The following is a 25,107-nucleotide window of genomic DNA, read 5'->3' on the forward strand; positions in this document are numbered from 1 at the left end:
TTATTTTTTTAATTTTATTCCATTGTTATTTAAATGGTCTGCTAATCAACGGAGATATTAGTAATATAAGTTATAAAAATATATTTAAAATAAAACACTGATACTGTCAAACTTTGTATATGTTAACTTAGTCAAAACTAGAGAAATGTTGATTCTTTACAACAAAAACAAACTTACCAAATGCGCAAAACTAAAAAATATACTAATTTGCCTAATGTTTTTCTTCAAATATTCATTGAGGAGCTGTGGAGATTCTAACTGTGAACTAATAAATGTGATAATTCTAGAAAAGAAAAATAGGAAAATTGCATAAACAATAAAACCATTAGCGCTATTTTTCTTTAACCTATTAATGTTATTATAAAAGTTTACACTTTATAAAAACTATTTGAATAGTTTTGTAGATTTGACACTTTTTCTTTCAAACTGTTGCAAGCTGCCACTTCTAAGATTGGTGATCTGAGTAAACCGTCAATGAATAAAAAATTTCGACATTTTCAAACCTTTGACAAAGAACTGATATGACAAATTCCCTCTAGATCTCTTCCTCATTTCCCAACAATTTTTGTCATTTTACAACATTAAAATACATTCCGAACAAAATTACAGAGACTATATTTGGTTGAGGGAAGGAGCTATATTGAATGCCAAAAGCACGGTTATCAGTTAATTGAATTTTAAAATTCAAAATGTAATTGGGGATGAATTGAGGAAGTTCAAATCACTTTATTTCTCTACTGACCAAGATGGTATAATAAAATATTTACCAGAATTTTTCAACTGACTGGATTTGCCTTCATATACCTTCCATACTTTGTAACAGATAGCGATGAAAAAATTCTGAATAATGCGAATTGAAACAAACATTCAAAATTTATAGAATAACGGAGTAGATGTTTCGATACCAAACTGGTTAATGATGGATTCCGACTAACTTGTTTGTTTGCAGTAGTTACTTCAACTGTAAGCACTGTTTTCTTGTAAAACCATCAACTTTACTTTTATTTATATTAAGTAATTTATAAATTATATACTTTATTAATTTATAAAAAGTATTATAATTTAAAAAGCATTTAACACAATATTATAAAGTATGATAGTCAGTTTACAAAATAGAAATAATTTTAAACAATTATTGTTAACATTAAAAAAGATTAAGGAGGTCTTCTAGTCTAGAAATTTGAAAAATATCGATTTTATTTATATTTGCAAAGCTTAAGGATATGTCCTAAAGACGGTTTTTCAAAATTTAAATTATATTCGGAGATATAGTTGTTTTAGTGACGCTGAATCTAGAAACGAACTTTTGTTTTGAAAATGCTTTTTTATCGAAAATACTCCATTCGTAACATGACATCTTAAGTTCCACTGAAACCTGGTATGATCCTTCTTTATACATTATTCTATCGTATCCAAATCCAAATCAAATCTTCACAATCTAAAATTTGTTATGGTTTTACTTTGTTATTATAGAAGAATAAATAAGAGCGTAAAATTTGTTTTATTCTCGGAGCGCATTTTTGCTTTTTATTTTACCCTAGTTAAAAAGAGATAGAATAATGTGTGCTTTGTCGGAACATGTAACCAAATTAGCTTAAAAAATTCGATTTTTGTTGGTACTGATCGACTTTGTTGTTAAATATCTATAGATTTCGTCAAAACATCTGTGATAACAATTAGAAGTTATATTATACTATATTATACCAGTTAACGTTGCAAAAAGTCTAAGTTAACTTTGGAAAATTATATCTAAAATAAAACATTATCGTTCAGTCAAAGTTTGTATTTATTTATTTACTTGAAACAAAACAAACCAAAATTATAATTAAAAAAATAAATCCCTATAACCACACACAGAAAAATATAAATTTGGTTTTTTGATTCTTTATTACACGAAAACGAAAAACAGACGCAACTATAAATAAAATAAATAAAAACAAAAACCCCGGAAATGTATTTACAAAATGTACAGGATTAAACTAACGTAGTAATCTTATAGCTAAGAGGAGAACAATAAATAGTTATTACCAAAAATCAATATGTTTCGATGATATTTATGTGTTATAGTGGATAGTATTTTTGTTTTTCAGGTACGATTTCATTCCGGATAGTGACGGTGACAGAAAAAACGATAGATATAGAACAGTTTCCAGTAAAATTGGAATTACATTTTTATGTTGTCATCACATAATTCGTAATATAGCTCTAAAGTCTCAAGATTATAAGTCTCGAAATAAATTTTTTCGCAAAATATATTTCCAGAAAAGTTTTATTGTTACCATTTTAAATATTTCTGAACAGAATCTTGAGACTTTACAATAGCAAACTAACTGATTAAGCATAATCTACTCTGATTCCATAAAATTAACAATGAAGACACTGCTAGAACACATCTTTGTACGTCATCACGAATAGAAACAGCTGCTTCCGTTTGGTTTAGTTTTCGCTGTGGTTTTTCTCATCGCAGGGAATCCAACTACCTGGACGATCTTCTTGTGGGAGAATGGCTTCAGTTTAACGCATAAGAAAGCCGACATCAGACAGGAAGTCATCATGATCGCCAGTAAAACAATCAGAGTAGCCGCGAAGCCAGGTGTTGTCATGCATATCAAGCCGTTGGCTGTGGTGACTTGGTCGACCGCGGCGGGAAATACCATTGTTGGAGCGGAGCTGGTGGAATTCTCGTCCAAGGAGAATGTCAGATCTCCGGTACTTACCACTCGTATGATCCTGTTGAGTCCCACTTCCGTACCAGGCTCGGTCTTCACCGACCTTTTAATTCGGCGCTCATCTCTTGGTCGTGCTGAGTGCAAATAGTGCTCTATGGGTAGAGCTGATGGCAGACCATAGGCATCGGAACTCTGTGCTATACTTTGGTAGCTATAAAGTACCAAAAATTTAGTGAAAACCAACAACCAATACAAAATATTAGCAATAATTTTTTGCACAAATTAAGAAATCATTGTTCTTATATAATAATGTATTATGATGTTTGTTTATTATTAATGATATCTAACTTTTGCCAATTGTATTCTCTCTGAGCTATTTGAAATGGCGGAAAAGTTATTTAGTTTTATTTTGTCATATATTTCTAGGTGATGTATGACATGTTACCCTTTAAATACGCTATAATATGGCTTCATTCAATATTACTGAAGATATGGGATTTTAAAATCATGAGTTAGGAAAAATATCATATACGAGCTCACCTTCCATGATTTGAACCATCAGAACACTGATCAGGGCACTGATACCTACATATCTGTATGGTACATTGAAAATGAACTTCCATAGAATCCGGGAACTTGAACGCCTGGAAGTGGGCGTAAGACAATACCGAGGCGCTCGCTCCAAAGTTTTTAATTTTCGTAAACCTTCGAGAAAATAAGGCTCATTAATCTGAAGACACAAGACGAAAATGGAAATATTCACCTGGACATGAGCTTGGGCCGTGTGACGCATCCCTTTTGATCAACCAGTTGGATGGGGGCCCTTTTACCATCGTGAGCCATACAGTTTCTGACAAGCATGTCGAACTTGTTGTCGTCATCTTTGATGGCCAGAACCATGGTCATCGTCTGGCCGATCTTTACCAGGCCAGATACTTCAGATGCCCATGGACCTGAAATATACATTTCCGTATAAAAATTGCTAAAATGAAATATTGAAATAGCATTTCTTGCTATTTCAATTTACAACTAAATACATAGAACATTTTACTTAAGCTGAAATTGATTCTTACCTTTTCCTACTTGTATTTGCATCCAGCATCCAACATTATCACCAGCAAAGTCAGTCCGAATGACATCTAACATATCGACAGGGAACGGTCTGAATGTGACAGATTTTTCGTATTGGTCGTGCCAGGTACAGCGTAGTTTTCGAGCTTGATCCCAAACTTCTTGAACTTGAGGATCATACTGTTAACAAGCAAAAAAAAATAATTATGATTGATAATGAAGATATTCGTGATCGGGCTGATCAGAATATTCTTGGAGAGTTTGATATGGGCTTTCTTCCAGTAAGTCCTTCAGACCATTCTTCGTCATGAAAATTAAGATTATTACTTTTGTATCTTTGAAAGCAAAACCGACAATTGATATATGACGGACCAACGCCACCATAAATTTCTACAGCGTCTGTATAACAGGTCAATTGAAAAGTCCCCGGCCTACCATAGTAAAATACATTATTTAGCAAATTTTTTTTTATTCAACATAATTCCCTTCAAGGGTGATATACTGATTATAACGAACCTCCAACTTTTCGATGCCATTTTTGTAGTACGATGTGTCCTTTGCTTCAAAATAGGCCTCAATCGGCAATCACTCCTTCATTCGACGAAAATTTCTTCCCAGTGAGCATTCCTTTGATATCTGAGAACAGGAAATAGTCTCTGGGGGTCAGATCTGAAGAACATGGTGGATGAGGAAGCAATTCGAAGCATAGTTAATACATTCTTGATATCGCTTTTACTGATTTGTGACAAGGTGCACTGTCTTGGTGAAGCAGCACTTTCTTTTTCTTTAAATGCGGCCGTTTTTCAGCGATTTCGTCCTTCAAACTTAGTCAGTGAAAATTATTCCATGCGCATCCCAAAATACAGACGCCATAACCTTGCCAGCCCACTGTTGCGCTTTCCCTCGTTTTGGAGCGGGTTCATCGTGTGCAGTCCATGTTTCATCCAATGTCACATATCGACGCGAAAACTCGAGTTTATTACGCTTGATCATCTGCAAACACTGCTTCGAATCATCAACTTGTCGTTGTTTTTGGTCAAAAGTGAGCTCGCGCGGCACCCACTTTGCACAGAGCTTTCTCATACCCAGATATTCGTGCATGATATGATGTAAACGTTCAGTTGATATCTTTATAGTCTCCGCTATTGTATTCAATTTCAATTTACGGTCATTCAAAATCATTTTGTGGTCTTTTTAAATGTTTTCGTCGGTAACAAACTCTTTTGGTCTTCGTTGCTCATTTCACCACGTCTATACTAAGCATACCAATCCTTGATGGTTGATTTTCCTGGGACAGTGTCCGAAAACTCGGCATCAAGCCAAGTTCTTGCTTCAACTGTATTTTTTCCTTTCAAAAAGCAATATTTTATCAACACGCGAAATTCCTTGATATCCATTTTTTCACAATAACAAAAGTTACTTCACTCAAAATCCTATAATTTACAGACTAATGATCCCACATCTGTCAAATTTATACACGTATCTTTTGACGGTTAGGACTAAAAACATATAGATTTAATTCTAACAGCGCCATCTATGTGTCGGGACTTTTCAATTGACCTGTTACACTAAATAACTCAACAATATTAAAAAGTAAACTATAACTTTTTGTAGAATAATATCAAAACTCATCAAATTTAACAGTTGTTTATATTTATACTTGGAATTTTTACCAATGGATATCGCTGATCAAAATACCTACAAGAACCTAATTAAATAAAGTACCAAAATTGCATAGCAAGGAACCAAAAAAGCAAGACAAACGAGGATGATTAACTCAACAAGCGAATAGAATAACGAAACTATAATATTAAAATCCAATAATATTAGTTTTGGAAATTAAATTAAATATGCACATTATTCATACCTGTATAACAATTATATTTTCAAAATAAGTTCCACTACCACTATCCGCCCCATAACCATATAGACCATTTTCTGTATTGCCTGATGTTCCACACGCGTGAATACCTATTTCAAAATGGGCGGATGTCCTGCCAAGTCCTGCCGGTAGATGGACGCAATGAACATTACTGTAATGCCCTTTGCTAAATACAATGCCATAAAAGGGTTTATCGAAACCTGAAAACACGAAAAATATACTCTAAGAAATGGCAATTAATAAAAACAAACCTATGTAGACCTTCATGAGATTCTTTTCGCATTTGACATCGAGAGAGACAATCTTCGGCATCTCCGGAACGGGAGCTGGCCAGATATCTCCCGCCGTGCCATATTTATCCATGGCTTGTTTGGGAGGTGGTGGAGGTGGTCCATTATACAAGTTCTTGTTCTCATAGTTCGGTTTGTTATTTTTGAAAGGTTTATTTTGATAGTAGGTTGGTCCATTTCCTAAGAAAACGTCAAAAATATATTCCATAATTTTCGCGTACGATTAAAATAAGTTTAAAAAGACTCTCTTACCTCTTGGTGGTAGATTTAATGGGTTGTTTCGTGGTGGACCATTATAAGCCAACTTTTTGGGCGGTGGCTCATCCTCGTCCACACTTTCCAGTGCTATCTGATCGCCATTAGAGTCCTTCTCGATTTTATTTGAATGATCACTAATCTCTTCGCTGGGTATAGCTTCAATAACTTCGACTTCCTCAGCATTAGAATGTAACTAGAACAATATAACCACTCAACATTTCTAATATTTACTATATGGTTTGAAAAAATAACAAGTCAATCAATAATAAATTTGTAGTTATTTTATAGCCTTTAATACATAAAATAATTTGCAAGCTCTTAATAGTCCAAAAAGTCTGGCTAACAACCAGAGTATAAAAAAAATTGAGCTCTTTTATATATATATATATATATATATATATATATATATATATATATATATATATATATACGCCTACAATTTTACAAAAAATGCCGTGATTCGACAAATGATGCTCTAATTTTAAAAAAATATTATGAATAATTGTTTATATATTCTACATGTACAAATGAGACTAATATGAACAAAATTCTAGGCCTCATTTATTTGTCGTTGTCTGTTTTATGTACAATATATGCTCTTAATATTATCTACTCTACTGTAATGAAACTGTACTCTAATGAAAATTTTATATAGTATTATTAAGACTAATATTAAGTCAACAGTTAAAAGTCAAATGTTGTATGATGATGTATATAAAATGCTAATTGCTCGAAAATATATTTTTCAATATATGTCTTAAAATAAAAATATTCTTTAACATTTTTTACGCTATCTTATTTAATACAAATTTCTTTATTATCCCTATAGTTTTCATTAATTTGCAATCATGTAAAAGGAAATGACAGCAAGAAATATGAAAATAGCAATAAATCGCAAGAGTATATCATATACATAGAAAAAGCTCCAAAATTACATCATTAAGATTATACATCTCTAATGAAGATAAAATTTTCATACTACATGTATCTTAGTTTGACATAAACGAAAATCTAAACAATAAGAAAGAATATAATTTTGTGACAAATACACAAAAATAAATTACGAATAAGACAAATCTAATGTTTTGCCCTTCACTGATAAATACCTGTCGCATCATGTAACTATAACTGTTTTATTGCGTCCTACTGATGTTTTTTATTCGTTGAGCCATAATCCCCCAACTATCAATTACTTAAGGGTAAAATTACCTTTTAAAGAAGTAATTATAAGTAATTCAAGTACTGTCCGACCCTGAAAACTACTTAATCTACTATCCGAATTGTACCCGTACGTAACAAGCCGAAGCGTAAATCATTCGAAAGGTTGTAACGTTAAAGAAAAATTAGAACCGAGACCATAAAAGCGCGACGCGCGCTCTTTTTCTCCATCGGAGACCGTATCTGTCGATTTCATTATGTCACTGATTTAGAACGATAGAACGAGTTTTGGGCCGCCGCGTCTGTCGCAGAAAACAAAGCTGGAAGAAGAAGCGGATAATTTAAGTTCTCGTTACGAATGTTGCTAAACTATTGATCTAGTTTTTTGGCTTGGGCCGACGATGCCCGCGGCAAAACAATATACTAGTTACTAATTAATAGATCGTGGTTCGTTGCTACCACGTGATGGACGAAGTCGTCGCCGTAGTTTTCTAATTAGGTTAGAAGCGAATTATAATTCCGGTCAAATTTAAATGCAGTAAATTTATTAGGATTTTGAAATGATTATAATGTAAAAATGTTAGTTAACTATCATTTGAAATTATGATGTTTATTTGCTATCTTTTATACTAAATTGTTTAGGCACATCTATATCTCTAACCGTCATTTTCTCTCTTCCTTCAGCTTGAAAATCTCCCATGATTCTCTAGCTCCTTCCCACGCGTAAATATCCAGTAATTAGTATAATGATGCTCTAGCTAAACAGACTGCCTTCAGTCATGGTAAACATGTGAAACATTGTTTGACGTTCAAGATAAAGAACGTTCTGGTAGACCGAAAACGTTTAAAGATACGGAATTGCACGAGTTATTAGATGCAGACCCAACGCACACTCAAAAATAATTGGCATAAAAGATGAATGTGAGCCAAGTAATAATTTGTGTACGATTACAAGCCATGGGGAATATCCACCAAAAGATGATTGCCACATGAATGACACGTAATTAAATCATCAACAAATTATCAGTGAAATGCTACTTCAAAGGTATGAAAGGAAATCATTTGTGTATCGAATAGTAACTGGTGATGAAAAATGAGATTTATTTCCAGAATCTCAAGGAAAAAAATCATGGTTATTTCCTGTCCATGGCCACCAAGTTGGTGTCGTATATTATGAATTGTTGAACTCTGTAAAAATGTTAGTTAACTATCATTTGAAGTTATGATATATATTTGCTATCTTTTATACTAAATTGTTTAGGAACATCTATATCTCTAACCGTCATTTTCTCTCTTCCTTCAGCTTGAAAATCTCCCATGGTTCTCTAGCTCCTTCCCACGCGTAAATATCCAGTAATGAGCATGATGATGCTCTAGCTAAACAGACTGCCTTCAGTCACGGTAAACATGTGAAACATTGTTTGACATTCAAGATAAAGAACGTTCTGGTAGACCGAAAACGTTTAAAGATATGGAATTGCACGAGTTATTAGATGCAGACCCAACACACACTCAAAAATAATTGGCATAAAAGATGAATGTGAGCCAAGTAATAATTTGTGTACGATTACAAGCCATGGGGAATATCCAACAAAAGATGATTGCTACATGAATGACACGTAATTAAATCATCAACAAATTAGCAGTGAAATGCTACTTCAAAGGTATGAAAGGAAATCATTTCGGTATCGAATAGTAACTGGTGATGAAAAATGAGATTTATTTCCAGAATCTCAAGGAAAAAAATCATGGTTATTTCCTGTCCATGGCCACCAAGTTGGTGTCGTATATTATGAATTGTTGAACTCTGTAAAAATGTTAGTTAACTATCATTTGAAGTTATGATATATATTTGCTATCTTTTATACTAAATTGTTTAGGAACATCTATATCTCTAACCGTCATTTTCTCTCTTCCTTCAGCTTGAAAATCTCCCATGATTCTCTAGCTCCTTCCCACGCGTAAATATCCAGTAATTAGTATAATGATGCTCTAGCTAAACAGACTGCTTTCAGTCATGGTAAACATGTAAAACATGGTTGTTCAAGATAGAGAACGTTCTGGTAGACCGAAAACGTTTAAAGATATGGAATTGCACGTGTTATTAGATGCAGACCCAACGCACACTCAAAAATAATTGGCATAAAAGATGAATGTGAGCCAAGTAACAATTTGTGTACGATTACAAGCGATGGGGAATATCCAATAAAAGATGATTGCCACATGAATGACACGTAATTAAATCATCCACAAATTAGCAGTGAAATGTTACTTAAAAGGTATGAAAGGAAATCATTTGTGTATCGAATAGTAACTAGTAATGAAAAATGAGATTAATTTCCGGAATCTCAAGGAAAAATTATGGTTATTTCCTGTCCATGGCCACCAAGTTGGTGTCGTATATTATGAATTGTTGAACCCTGTAAAAATGTTAGTTAACTATCATTTGAAATTATGATATATATTTGCTATCTTTTATACTAAATTGTTTAGGAACATCTATATCTCTAACCGTCATTTTCACTCTTCCTTCAGCTTGAAAATCTCCCATGATTCTCTAGCTCCTTCCCACGCGTAAATATCCAGTAATTAGTATGATGATGCTCTAGCTAAACAGACTGCCTTCAGTCATGGTAAACATGTGAAACATTGTTTGACGTTCAAGATAAAGAACGTTCTGGTAGACCGAAAACGTTTAAAGATACGGAATTGCACGAGTTATTAGATGCAGACCCAACACACACTCAAAAATAATTGGCATAAAAGATGAATGTGAGCCAAGTAACAATTTGTGTACAATTACAAGCCATGGGGAATATCCAACAAAAGATGATTGCCACATGAATGACACGTAATTAAATCATCCACAAATTAGCAGTGAAATGTTACTTAAAAGGTATGAAAGGAAATCATTTGTGTATCGAATAGTAACTAGTGATGAAAAATGAGATTTATTTCCAGAATCTCAAGGAAAAAAATCATGGTTATTTCCTGTCCATGGCCACCAAGTTGGTGTCGTATATTATGAATTGTTGAACCCTGTAAAAATGTTAGTTAACTATCATTTGAAATTATGATATATATTTGCTATCTTTTATACTAAATTGTTTAGGAACATCTATATCTCTAACCGTCATTTTCACTCTTCCTTCAGCTTGAAAATCTCCCATGATTCTCTAGCTCCTTCCCACGCGTAAATATCCAGTAATGAGCATGATGATGATCTAGCTAAACAGACTGCTTTCAGTCATGGTAAACATGTAAAACATGGTTGTTCAAGATAAAGAACGTTCTGGTAGACCGAAAACGTTTAAAGATATGGAATTGGACGAGTTATTAGATGCAGACCCAACGCACACTCAAAAATAATTGGCATAAAAGATGAATGTGAGCCAAGTAATAATTTGTGTACGATTACAAGCCATGGGGAATATCCAACAAAAGATGATTGCCACATGAATGACCCGTAATTAAATCATCAACAAATTAGCAGTGAAATGCTACTTCAAAGGTATGAAAGGAAATCATTTGTGTATCGAATAGTAACTGGTGATGAAAAATGAGATATATTTCCAGAATCTCAAGGAAAAAAATTATGGTTATTTCCTGTCCATGGCCACCAAGTTGGTGTCGTATATTATGAATTGTTGAACCCTGTAAAAATGTTAGTTAACTATCATTTGAAATTATGATATATATTTGCTATCTTTTATACTAAATTGTTTAGGAACATCTATATCTCTAACCGTCATTTTCACTCTTCCTTCAGCTTGAAAATCTCCCATGATTCTCTAGCTCCTTCCCACGCGTAAATATCCAGTAATGAGCATGATGATGATCTAGCTAAACAGACTGCTTTCAGTCATGGTAAACATGTGAAACATTGTTTGACGTTCAAGATAAAGAACGTTCTGATAGACCGAAAACGTTTAAAGATACGGAATTGCACGAGTTATTAGATGCAGACCCAACGCACACTCAAAAATAATTGGCATAAAAGATGAATGTGAGCCAAGTAATAATTTGTGTACGATTACAAGCCATGGGGAATATCCAACAAAAGATTATTGCCACATGAATGACACGTAATTAAATCATGAACAAATTAGCAGTGAAATGCTACTTCAAAGGTATGAAAGGAAATCATTTGTGTATCGAATAGTAACTGGTGATGAAAAATGAGATTAATTTCCGGAATCTCAAGGAAAAATTATGGTTATTTCCTGTCCATGGCCACCAAGTTGGTGACGTATATTATGAATTGTTGAACTCTGTAAAAACAATTAATACTGATCGCTAGCGACAAGAAATAATCAATTTGAAATGTGCATTGATCGAAAAACGTCCGTAACGCGCTGCGAGACCTGATAAGGTGATCCTCATACAGCAAAACCAATCAGGAAATGTTGAAATCACTTGGATGAGAAATTTTATCGCACCCACCAACCATCTCTAGACCTGATTCCGCCTGTTCCCATACTTTCCCATACTCTATCTTCTTTCTGTATATCAGAATAGCAAATATCATAGCTTAGTCTCAGTTAAGTATAACTACGCTTTGATAGATTACAGAAACGCTCTTACAGGAAGACAATATCCAGCAACAAACTGCTGGGTTTCTTTGCTGGCTCTTCCATGCTTTTAAGCTATTTTGGCTTAGTGTTCGCGTTAGGTTGCTTGCAGATATATTTCTGCTTGACGCAATGGTTTCGGCCATGAACATTATATTATACTATCATATATAAATTATAAAACAGTATAAAACTCTTGTTCATTACATGTTAAGTAAAATTGTTGACCCCATTAAATATCTAAACTATATAATAAGAAAGGTAAATAAAAACAAAACTTACCCTTTGTAAAGAACAAACTAGAAATAGGACGATATATAGCCTCATTGCTTAGTAAAAGATCTGAAAATAAAAAAAACTTATAAAAATGTATTTCACCTTTCTCATCTTTTAGAATTTCATTTTAATTGTTAGATAAATAGCATTAATGAGATACTTTTAAACATATCAAGTACAAAAAAAGAAAACAAGTTAGAGAAATATCAATCAAAACTAACACATGTTAGATCTTCAGCTTAAACTAGACAAACTAAATACATTTAGAAAAAAATTAAATCAATTAAAAATTGATTGGGGAAAAAGTAATTTTGATTTCTTCTCCTATTTCTCAAATTCATGCGAATTTATTACAATCTTGCAGTTGGCAGCCTATAATGAATGCAATATTTACAATTTCCTCAAACACTTAACATATTCCTTGATATCAGTCGTGGATTTGTAAGAATTTGTGAAGCTTCTCCGAGCTTCTACCACAATTTTTTACTCATTATTATTTTACGTAAATGTGCCTTTGTTGCAAAAATGACTCACGTTTCACTTCCGTGGTAATCAACAAACTTCTTTTAATAGCTTCTTTAGATTATAGTTGATACAATTATTGTCTCAGTGCATTATTTGTAAAAATGTTATTGACTTCTTCATCGATTTGCTGGCAAGAACGAGATTCCATAATTAGCATTCACTCACTGGCGTTCAAGCAAGATTCTCTTCGATGAAAATTACCTCCCAGTCACCTCCATTTTCAAGGCGCACTAACTTTTAACTGAACAAAAGAATAAGCTAACAATTATATGGAGGATATTCTATGAATCATTAGCTCTCAAACAAGCTATAGCATCGTTACATTGAATGACCATTACTAGACATTCGACTTTAGAGCCATCTATAAGGAAAAACCGAAATTCCATCTTTCTCAACCTATGATACACATGATTGTAATGAGTAATATTTTTAAAAATCGTGTTAAAACCGTACTCTAAATTCGCCAAGCGAAATTATTAAATACAAGCTGGTGCTTTATCTTCAACCACCTATACAGTAAGGAAAACAACAATTTAATTAAGTATCTTCACGTTTGGATCGAGCAGCGACCTGACACGGATCTACGCCTCATGCATCCCATCGAACTGGATTTTTATACTTGTCGAAGCATCTATTCTACTTTTTCAAAAAGGATTAGTGTCGCTGAAAACCCGAACTACCGTTATCTCAAATAGATTCGATTATTGGAAATTCATTGATACATCTATTACGATTGTCCAACTTACATTAAGTAACCATCAGCGTTTCGCGTAATGCATTATGTATCCGTTTCACCTTAACAATTGTTCAGTTTGCGATTTAATTTTTTTAAATTCTTTATTGTAGCGATCTAGTAAATTAACATTAATAAGCTATTTTTTTATCCTAATTAATTTATAGACAGTTTAAGCTTAACATATATGTGATTGTTTTTAATGGGCACTGGATTTGACTTATAACTTCACTGGACTAAATCATATGGTTTAATTCTCTTAAATCTTCTGAATAAGCCATCATAATATAGGCGCTAACAACATCATTGATGTGCCGTTGGAGCCTTTGTTCATTTCTTTGAGCATAGTGTTTTGAGCTGAATATTTATCTAATAACCAATACATTTCTTGTACTTTAACTAGAGTTTTTCACATTTTTTCTTAACATGTGGTATACATGGGTGTGTCATACTGAGTTTAACATCAAGGGTCATGCTAAGATATATATTTGTATAGATTTATGTATATTGGATGTGCTTGACTCTTTTATTGATGAAATCAGTAACTTATGCACTGATTTATTTTGATTCATTTCAATATGCTCTTTTTCTATCTAGCGTTCTATTTTCCAATAGCTGAAGTTGGAGTATGGTGTGGAGTATCGTTTGCAATTGTAATAATAACATTTTCGTTCCGCTTACAAAAGTACTGAGTGTACAGCAGATAAAGGACTGGTCCGAATACACTTCCTTGTAGCACATGTACTTGTATGTTCCTCAAGTTAAAATAGGCATCTTCTTGTTTGACTCTGAAGTATCGGTAGGTTACATATAGCTCTGGAAATTGTGAATTTTGGTTAAAGAATCATTTTAATCGTATGTTTTACCATCATGCCAAGCTTTACCGAAAGCTTGAGCAACATTTTAATATATTAATATATTAATATATAAGAACAAATTTTATTTCCTTTTAGTGATTTTTCTAACATCGGTACCTCATCAGTCTTGGAATGTTGTTTTTCCTGAAACCAAATTGATGATTCGGAATAATATTCTTCAGTAGTTAATTTTATCCCTTTCAATAGAACTTCTTCAAATAATTTGTCAAGACATTGTCTACAATAATGATACTGTTCGGTATTTTAAAATAGCATTATTTTATGTAATTTTACAAGGTCAGTTTTAAACTTTCTAATTAGTACCTTATTTTCCTTTGGTGCGAAATATATTTTAACTGTTATTTTTCAAAAATATTCCTACCGATTTAATTTAACATCTACTGACATAGCTAAATATTTGACACTGTTATTTGCACTTTTTTAAATCTATTTTGTTTAATCTTTAATCTTAGGCGTCCGTGCCAAACTTTGTCGTAGAGTATATTTGTTTTCCTTCAATAAACCTTTAATAATGTCTATCATTCCATGTAGTCTATTATTGCGTGTTTCTCATCATTGATATTATAATTTTTATTATTGACGTTAATATCTGAAGTAATATTTCACAGAAAGTTTTAACGCATTTTATATACAGTTGATTCAACTATTATACACCTGCACCAGAACTGTTTGATGAAAAGGGAATTTTGTTAGTGAATAACTTTTAAACTGCTAAAACAATAGTCAGATTACTATTATAGCTATTTAAACCAAATTGGACCCAGTTTACTGAAAAATAAATAGTGTTATCATCAAAGTAACGCATTTATTGGCATATCTCAAAAATAATCTATAGAATTAGTTAATTTTAGTTATAAAATTAATTAGTCATCTATAAGGTAAGAATCTTTATCAGTTTATTTAAACACCTTAAACATTTTGTTGTGGAAAACAATTTCAGTTTCTTCAAACGCTCGTCATAGCTGTCGTGTGATGCGAAGCAGTAATAGCATATAACACAGGTAAATAACATGAGAAATTGTTAGAGTAGACGAATCTTAAGATAATTATATTATACTGAATAATGAGCAATTTTTAAGCAGTTTTTTTCTGGTTTTGCCAATTTCTTGAATATCCTAGAAAACTTAAAAACATTTGTGTATGCCGCATATTTATGCCAATATTAAAACAAGAACAGATGGCACACAGTATATACATATATGTATACATGTAGTCCTCATAACCTCAACAGATACCTTTCAACTATTGCACCAAATAAGAACAAATTTCACTATTCTAAATAATTAAAACACTACATTTTAAATAGATTAATGATTACTATATATGAAAGAATTAATGAGATATTAAAGCATTTTATAGCAGTTTAAACCAGCGTGGGGTCCGTTTTTATAGGCCCGTTTTCATTTTTACGATAATTTAAATTCGGATATGAAAATACAAACAAATAAATTACATTATCATTTATATATTACCTATTTTCTAGATCATAAATATTACATTAGTCGCGAGAATCCTGTTATTTAAGAAAAATGTTTCAGCTGTAAAGTATGTTTTTTTTTCTGCAGCTTTCTCCTTTACAGGAAATGAATTTATATGTTTTAATTAATTTTAATGTGTTTTATTTTTATATAAAAGACTTTCTGGTTTGAAGAATTTGGAGTTATTCAATATAGTGTCCACGTAAGGGCATATTTATAGGCGAATTAGATAGATTGCATACCTATTATTTTCATAAAAGTTATATACCGCTGTTTTAGGTCTTCGTCTTCATGAAAATAATTAAATTTTCATCGCTAGTTTTATTAATTCATTTCTAATTATAGGATGATTTTAAATTAAAATGTTCTTACATGGTCCAATTAAATGAGTTAGTAATTATTGTAAATGGCCGACCCAGATATTAATTAAATAACGTTACAATATAGCATCATTATGTTTTCAAACTGAGCCATTTACGTTTTATTACACAGTACGAACACTTGTAGACAGATCGCTTAATTTGCGAATTTTTAATTAAAATGTAAATGTAAAATTAGTTTATGCACAAAGTTATGATGTCAAAAAACAGTAACAGTACGTTTTTTTGTGAAAATTGTGTGAATATACTAACTATAACAGTTTTTGTTTTAGTTTAGTGTAATTTAAGCAATTATAGCACCTACTATACTATACTATTGATACACTTTGTATTAAATAATTTCAGTAAATAATGATAATTATTTATCACATCAGGTCCGTCAAATAACTAAGTCGAAACATAATAATAAATCTGGATCCAAGGAAAGGAAGCCAAAACACAAAAGTTACCTTAGAGAAGGCACAATGAAGATCATCTATCTAGTAAATTTTACATACCTATTCCACTATTAACAATTGTGTCTAAGCTACTCAAGAGACTGAGGCTAACAATAAACCAGAATAACCATATCCAGACCTTCAGTTTAAAGACAGACAGAAATATTGAGCTATCGGCCAAGTCCACAAAATAATGGATAAATTACTGAACTCTTCGGAAGAAAAACAAATGTTTCGTAAATATACCTCTAACTTTTCACAAAATTTGAACAAATCTCCAAGAGACTATTTAAGAGTGAAAAAGGGATAAACATCAGAATGGAAAAAAATACACGAATGAATGTCCCATTGTAGTGTCCTGACGCCTACACCCAATGAAGAAATTTTAAAAATCACCAGAAAACGTGAAGGTTACACCTTCATAAAAATTAAGAAACTCTACAACGACATGAGAATTTATATAATAAAGCATGTGTGAAACTACTTAAAGTAACAACTAAAGCTTGTTGTTGGATAAACTATAGCGTATGTGAATACATGCGAATATGTGTGAAGGTGTGTAAAATATGTGAATCTCATAAACAGAATTAACAAAAAAACATTAAATTTTAAAAACAGCTAAAATTTTTAATCTAAATATTTATTTATATTTATATATGGGTAGATAAAGAGCTAGATACATATTATGTTTATACTAAACAAGATTATGATAAAGAAATAAAATGTATACATTTAGTATAAATGAAGGCCTATTAAATATTATTAGATTATTAAATCCACATAAATTATTCATGAAATCGCATATTTATGGTATCAGAAAAGGTGAACCCTAATAATATATGTACTACTTTTGCTACACTGATTTTAAATAGTATACTTAAAAATTAAAATATCATACAAACAAAAGTATTATAAAAATTAAATGTAAATTATGAAAATATCATGTGGTTCTGGTATACTTTTTGATAAATAACATTTACATTACTTAACTAAAAATAACATGACATAGTACCACATTAACATCAAATGTATCAATACTATTTGAGAAATATTAAATTCAATAAATGAACATTCAAACATATATTTTTAATTACCAAACACACTTTCTAGACTAATTTTAAATATTATGCAAACAAGATTATTATCAAAATTATATATAAACAATGAGAATAATATTTGCTTTTGTCATGCTTTTTTATTAATAATATTTAAATTATTTAACAAAAAGCTACATCAAATATTGCTGTATTTACATCGAATTTGTGAATATTTGTTCAACTGTTTCTTTAATTAAAACTTAATTTTTAAAATCAAAAAAGACTAACCTTAGATGGAAAACTGGAAACGATACAAAATCCACTGGGGAAACTGAGTCTAGCTCGCCGATATATAATCGGAAGATGGAGAAGAAAAACTACAAGCCACCGAAACTACCTGAGCGTGCTCGAGACTACGCGCTACGAACTACCAAACACCCCAAACCTATGCCCACTCGATTTTTCTCGTTGCTCGACGTATGGGAGTCGTGTTCGGAATGGAGATCCAAAACAACCTGTCGCGGAAATTGAGGATCGTCGGCATCGGCGGCGTCTTCCTCAGTCGGTCAGCAGGACTCGCAGCGGCGAAGGGGAGGGGACCCGGGGCAAGTACTCGCCGGGTGACCCAGACACACGTCGTCCGCGAAGATGATGCTGGTCGATAGGCGATGGCCCGGATTCGTACCGAAACGAGGATGGTGTTTTCGGTATGGTCCATTTTCGTTCGGTTTCCTCTCTTCTGGCTGGGCCTGTCGTTTTCTCGATCAACGCGATGGCGTTTCCCTGCAATTCGACGTTATATAATTGCCTCTACGCTAGACTTGACGGTGCCCGTCCGGATCATGACCCCATGGTCCTGAAACATATTACGAGACTATAAAAACAACATTCCTCTCGTAAAACGAACAACATTATTTATACATTCTTCTTAACTTAGTCAGGTTATTTAAAATGGAAATATCTAGTTGACCATGTAAAACATATTATTGTTTATTGATAGTTAAATTAATATGAATAGTATCAGACATATTTTAATTGAATTATTACCTTTAGCGTTTCAACAATCTGCCTAGTGGGCAATAAGTATTTCTGATGGTAACTATTATATACATGACCTATCTGTGATTTTCTGTGTAAGGTACACTTACTTTTATTCGAAAGTCTACATAGTCTACCAAAATAGCAGTGAACTCACTTCATCAAGATGTATAATGTATTGCCTATTGCAGTGATGAATTGCTGGTCAGTCCTAAGCCGTCTAACGTCTAAACTGACGAAACCATAATCTTTCACCTTTGCTTGGAATCCTTGAAACTAAGTATTTGAGTCAATCTCCATCTTTGAGAAGTGATTTTACAAATTGCTTCATCAATCCCAACTTTATGTGCAGTGGTGTTAAATAACTTTATGTAAAGGTACCAGCGTTTCTTGGAGGAGGTACTTTTCACCAACTATAGGCTCCATCAGCGGCCAAATCTTTTAGATCCAGTGATTTTCTCGGTCTCTGCTATTCGTAACTATTATATACATCACATATCATTAAGTGGTTTTCTCTATAAAATACACTTACTCGTACTGTAAAGTCTATATAGTCTACCAAAATAGCAGTGAACTCACATCAAGAAGATGTATAATGTAGGGCCTATTGCAGTTTGCATATTCGTTGTAATATTCTCTACCATGTGTTGATAAAATATTGATTTTTGAAGGGAAAAATACAGTTGAAGCAAAAGCTTGGCTTGATGTCGAGTTTCCGGATACTGCTCCTGGAAAATCAACCATCAAGGATTGGTATGCTAAGTTTAGACGTGGTAAAATAAGTACCGAAGACGATGAACGCTGTGGACACCCAAAAGAGGTTGTTACCAAAGAAAACATTAAAAAAATCCACAAAATTATTTTGAATTATCGTAAATTGAAATAAGATATCAACTGAACGTGTACATGATATCATTCACGAATATTTGGATATGAGAAAGCTCTGCGCAAAGTGGGTGCCGCACGAGCTCAATTTTGGCCAGAAACAACGACGAGTTAATGATTCGGAGCAGTGTTTGTAGATGATCAAACGTAATAAACCGAGTTTTTTCGTCGATATGGATGAAACGTGGTTCCATCATTTCACTCCGAAGTCCAATCGATAGTCATCCGAGACCGCACACAATGAACCCGCTCCAGAGCGAGGAAAAATCCAACAGTCGTCTGGCAAGGTTATGGCGTCTGTATTTTGGAATGCGCACGGAATAATTTTTATTGACTACCTTGAAAAAGGAAGGATTATCAACAGCGACTATTATATAGCATTATTATACCGTTTGAAGGACGAAATCGCCGAAAAACGTGATGAAAAACTGAAGAAAGTGCTGCTTCACGAAGACAATGTACCGTGTCACAAGGTAAAAATCCATGAGCTGGGCTTCGAATTGCTTCATCATCCACCGTATACTCTAGATCTGGCCCCCAGCGACTATTTCTTGTTCTCAGATCTCAAAAGAATGCTCGCTGGGAAGAAATTTTCGTCGAATGAAGAGGTGATCGCCGAAACTGGGGCCTATTTTGAAGCAAAGCACAAATCGTACTACAAAAATGGTATAGAAAAATTGGAGGATCGCTATAGTCAGTCTATTACCCTTGAAGGGAATTATGTTGAATAAAAAAAATTAATTTTGCCAAAAAAATTTGTTTTACTAAGGTAGGCTGGGGACTTTTCAATTGACCTGTTACAATGCTGTCTGATATTTAATTATGATAATTTCGCATATTGCGAAAAAATCCCGACGTCTTGGAGTTTTATCCATATTATTTTCGTTTTCGGCATATTAAAATACGTAGAAAGAGTTTTCGTTACAGGCCTGTACTGTCGAAACTTACGAAACGTAGTTTGAACTCGCAGTTCGAATTATAAATACCTGTATATAGATTAAATCGGTCTCTCTGCTAAAACCTTTCACCCATTAAATATCTATCATTGTCACCGAGGAGGCATCATCGGCGAGGAGACGTATCGATGAAGTGTAGGTCTTCGGTTTACAGTTACGCGCGTCCTTTGACGTACGAGACCGACATCTCTCGAAAAGTAGGTGAAGAAGACGGACTAGGTCCGGAGAGCGAACGAGAGAATAGTGTTCAATGAAAACGATCTCGGTGCGGAGCTCATTCAATGTCAATTTATGAATCGCTAATGACCCGGCGCGATAAATATTTGTATCTCTAGTCAATGACTGGACCGTTCGATCGTTTTTCTCGTCGATTCGAGTAAATAAGAAAGTTCTCGGCGTATAAATATGCGGTTGGATGTTTTAATTACGTTTTTATTCCTATTCGGTTGTCTAGCTAATAGGACCAATTAATATAAATGACAGAAAAATTAACATAATTGCCGCCGAGTGTTGACAACCACGGGAAATATAGTTTGACAGCTGGTGATTTAGGTTTAGTGAAAATGGAGCAGTATTCGAGAGAATCACGTTTTCATTTTTCAACAATGATTTATTTAAAAGTTTATTTAACGGAATCAGTCGTATACAAATAAGCTCAGTTTACCTTGATGCTTTTGTTCAGAGAACTCATCTATTCCTCATTCCACAACACGTTATGTACATTTGATGCTTAAATAATTTATTTATTGAATGTATTAGCCATTTGATTCTATAGTCTATGCAAAATGACAGTAAACACACATCATCAAAATATATATTGTAGTCATTTGTAGATCATTTTCATTGTCGGAGTAAATCCTTTTAACATCAGACAATAATTTTATTCCAGTTAAAATGAGGCACATTTCTGGCTGTTGCGTCCGAATATGTAACTGATTCAAGTTATAAAATTCGTCTTGTCAAATAACTGCAAAATTCTTCAAAATATTGGTGATATAAAACTTAATAAAAATACACCTTAGTAATGCCAGCAAACACTTAATTTTTGTATTTTTAAATGTTTTAAATGATTTCAATACAATAAATTGTGCAACAACATGCAATATTTTGTTTACTATAATATAAAAAAAGGACAACTTTGGTTATATATATATATATATATATATATATATATATATATATATATAATTTGAAATTCCTATTTCGTATATTTTTCATATTTCAGTCAGATATTGGATATTAAGCCCATTGCGGTCGTTTGTTACTGTGTCAATTGTTATGTCAAGTTTACTCACCTTACAAGCTTATAGTTTTATATAAGAGAAACTTCTACTTTCTCAATATACGGTATGTTTCTCAACCTCGAACGATTAAAATATTTTAAAAGTATCTTTATATCCATATATGATAGTGATTATTGCATTATCAGAGAAAAGAGAAGCAATTAACCTTAAACTTTCTGAAAGAACTCGACACTATGAAGTATTGAGAGAAAATAACGTAACTATTCAATAGAGTAAGGTATTGATTAGGTTCATTGTGTGTTGGAGTATGTACTAATTTTACTAGATGTACTTTTTGGTTTAAAAGTAGTAAATATTTTCGAAGGCTGAGAATTATTATATGTTAATGTATACAAGTTAAACAAACAATACAATATCGTTATTTTTTTTTGTTCTAGATTTAAAAAAAATTATTACTCATAGTAGTTCCACAATCAGAGGGCAATAAGTATTTGTTATGCCTATATTATATATAGACATGGCATGGCAAATACTATTTCAATTAATTAATCTTATTTTAAAGCCTATTCTAAAGTCTATATATGTCCAATAATCAGATCGAATAGTGTTAGACGTTTTAGTGTTCGCACTTCACTCACTTCGCATATTTAGCTGATTAGCAAGTACATTGGGATACACTGACACTTTTTCGAAGTACTTCAGTCAAATAGGTTGAATTACTCTCGTTCTAGAGGAATATCGTATTGTACCACTTCATTTGAAACATAGTATGGAGCATCGACTCTAGCACGCAATACTTTATTTTGGGACCGTTGTATGATGGATATATTAGACTTGCTAGCGGTTCCAAATAGTTGGATTCTATATGACCAAATAGGCTTGAGTACACAGTTATACAATTTATACAATAATATCTTGTTATCTAATGATAACTTGGATTTGCGCCCGATAAGCCAATACATTTGGTAAAATTTAAGTCCAATTTGTTACCGTTTGGCGAGTATGTGCTTCTTCCTTAAGCGTCGATATAGATCGATCTAGCATCCTCTGCTTGCGGGAGTTGACAAATTGGTGGACATGTTCTTCTACGGAGTGTAAAAGTTAAATGACTGGATTTTGTTTCATTGGCTTTTATACGCCATCTTTTCAGCTACGTTTGTATTTGATTTAGGTATGTTTGTAGGTTAATTGATGCTATGGCTAGATCTTCGTAAGATGCTAAGAAATGGATCCTGGAAATTAATGGGAATGAGTAATTTTTGTAATAAAAATTTAATATACAATGAAGAGAGTTTACAGTTAACAGTGTCATCAAAATAAAAATAACCAAAACATTATTCGGTTTTTGTTCCGAATGTTTTTAAAATATATCTGAGTACCACAGAAGTTTAAATCGGATCAAAATAAGTGATGACGCACACGGCCAAGGACAAAATACACACCCAGCAAATAGCTGCACGGATTTTCTGCCCAAAGCTCTATCGGAACTGAATTATTGAAATGGTCAGCGTACAACAAAGGTCCATCGCGTAAAGCGTGAAAATGTCAACATTCGTAGCATAATCATTACCCGTCCGTCTGACACCGAAACATATATTTTGCTATTCAAATCCTAACCGTGCCGACAGTAAACTTATTTGCCTTTTCTGCCGGTGAATACGAATGAGATCATTTGGAAAAACAATTACTGGCTATTGTTATTCTAAGAATAAAATTATTTCCAACTGTGCTAGTTGCTTTGTTCGATTTTAGTGGATTTTGGCAGCCTGTACGATAGTGCTGTTTTGGCAATGTCTGTTTTTTTATTTTTCCAAGATTCCTAGAGAGAAAAAACCTAATACCAACATACCAGTTTGGGATTATTAACAAGCATTCAGTTGACCAGGTCGACAGAATAACAAACGTTACTGAAGAAGCGTACAAAAGTAAAAAAGTATGATCAGCTATATTCTTAGATGTAGCACAAGTCTTCGATAAAGTTTGGCATGAAGGCCTTATTCATAAACTACGCAAAATGTTACCAGAACAACAGACCAAACTACTAAAATCGTATATTACAACCAGAATGTTTAGAGTTAAACAAGAAGCAGCTAAAGCAAGTGTATAACAAGGAAGTGTACTGGGGCCAATGCTATATCTACTCTACATTTGGGATATACTACAGATGGAGAATATTACGGTGTCTACATTTGCTGATGATACTGCGATTATACCTCTCGGAGGCAATAGTGAAGAAGCCACACAAAAATTACAACAGACAAATGACAATATAAATAATTGCACACAAGCTTGGAAAATAAAAATTTACGAAAGTAAAAATGTGCATGTGCAGTTCAGAAAAGGAAAGAACTGGAATTGAAATATAGGAAAATGTATTGTCACTTGCACGTGTATTGGCTAATTGGAAGAAAATCACATTTATCAGTACATAAGAAATTGCTATTATATAAGCAAATACTGAAACCTATATGGACATACGGTGTTCAATTATGGGGAAGAGTAACATAAATGAAATACACATTTTTCAAAACAAAGTCCTGAGAAGTATTGTGGGCGCAGCCAAATACTACAGGACTGTCTACCTACATCGAGACTTTCAGATACCCACATCAGACAAGAAATCAAATGATTTGAAAGGGGCATGAGGAAAGAATCAATTCTCATGAGAATATGAATTATTGTAACTTTTAGTTACCACCAGAGCAGGACACATACTCAAAATAATCAAACCATCTGATCTTGTGTGGTGTTGTGTAGCGAGGTGCATATAATAAAAAATACAGCAGTGACATGTATAAACATTATTTCACCAGAGACTGAGATAGAGCCGATGGGTCCTCCTAGTTATATACCTATATTTAAATTAACATAAAGACAAATTGTAGGTTAGTCGGAAACGACTGGTAACAAGGTAATTACAAATTAGAAAAGGCGTTATCTCCAAAACTAGTGTTGTCTTTTATCAGCAAAGTTTTGATATATCCACGGTATATCCCAGAGCTTGCCCCATCTGACTACCAATTGTTACAGTTTCTGTAGAACTCTGTTAATGATCTAGATATGGATTAAAAAGAGGCTTGTTCCTATAATGACTAAATTTTGATTTTATCAGAGATTGGTAAAACATCATCAACCAAAACAGTACATATATAATTATTAAAACACCTTTTGTACCAGTCAGAGGTGTAGGTGTGTTGTATATTGTGTTTACACTCTATTTTTCACACATATTCCACATTTTTCTGTTTCTGTTCAATATTCTTTCTTACTTTGACATACTGATCGCAAAATTGTTTAGGCCGTCTTCTGATTTTTATCTTCTCCGTCCTTTTATTTCCCAT

At 32.9% G+C, this 25,107-nt stretch overlaps 1 protein-coding gene across 1 annotated transcript; it reads right to left on the reverse strand.

The window, feature by feature from the left end:
- Window positions 1-1,768: 1,768 nt before the first annotated feature.
- Window positions 1,769-18,160, reverse strand: dy (transmembrane protein dusky). The gene is made up of 9 exons (XM_076402568.1): window positions 17,932-18,160; window positions 12,182-12,241; window positions 6,165-6,363; window positions 5,874-6,092; window positions 5,608-5,822; window positions 3,743-3,920; window positions 3,433-3,622; window positions 3,210-3,374; window positions 1,769-2,880 (listed from the first exon to the last, which is right to left on the reverse strand). Exons 2-9 carry the CDS (start codon window positions 12,224-12,226, stop codon window positions 2,406-2,408), a joined length of 1,686 nt encoding a protein of 561 aa, XP_076258683.1. The 5' UTR covers window positions 12,227-12,241; window positions 17,932-18,160; the 3' UTR covers window positions 1,769-2,405.
- Between the last annotated feature and the right edge of the window lie 6,947 nt (window positions 18,161-25,107).

The sequence above is a fragment of the Rhynchophorus ferrugineus genome, unplaced genomic scaffold, assembly GCF_030347505.1.
Source record: "Rhynchophorus ferrugineus isolate W39M unplaced genomic scaffold, kcgeb_rfMv2 rfM4, whole genome shotgun sequence".
Lineage (NCBI taxonomy): Eukaryota > Metazoa > Arthropoda > Insecta > Coleoptera > Curculionidae > Rhynchophorus > Rhynchophorus ferrugineus.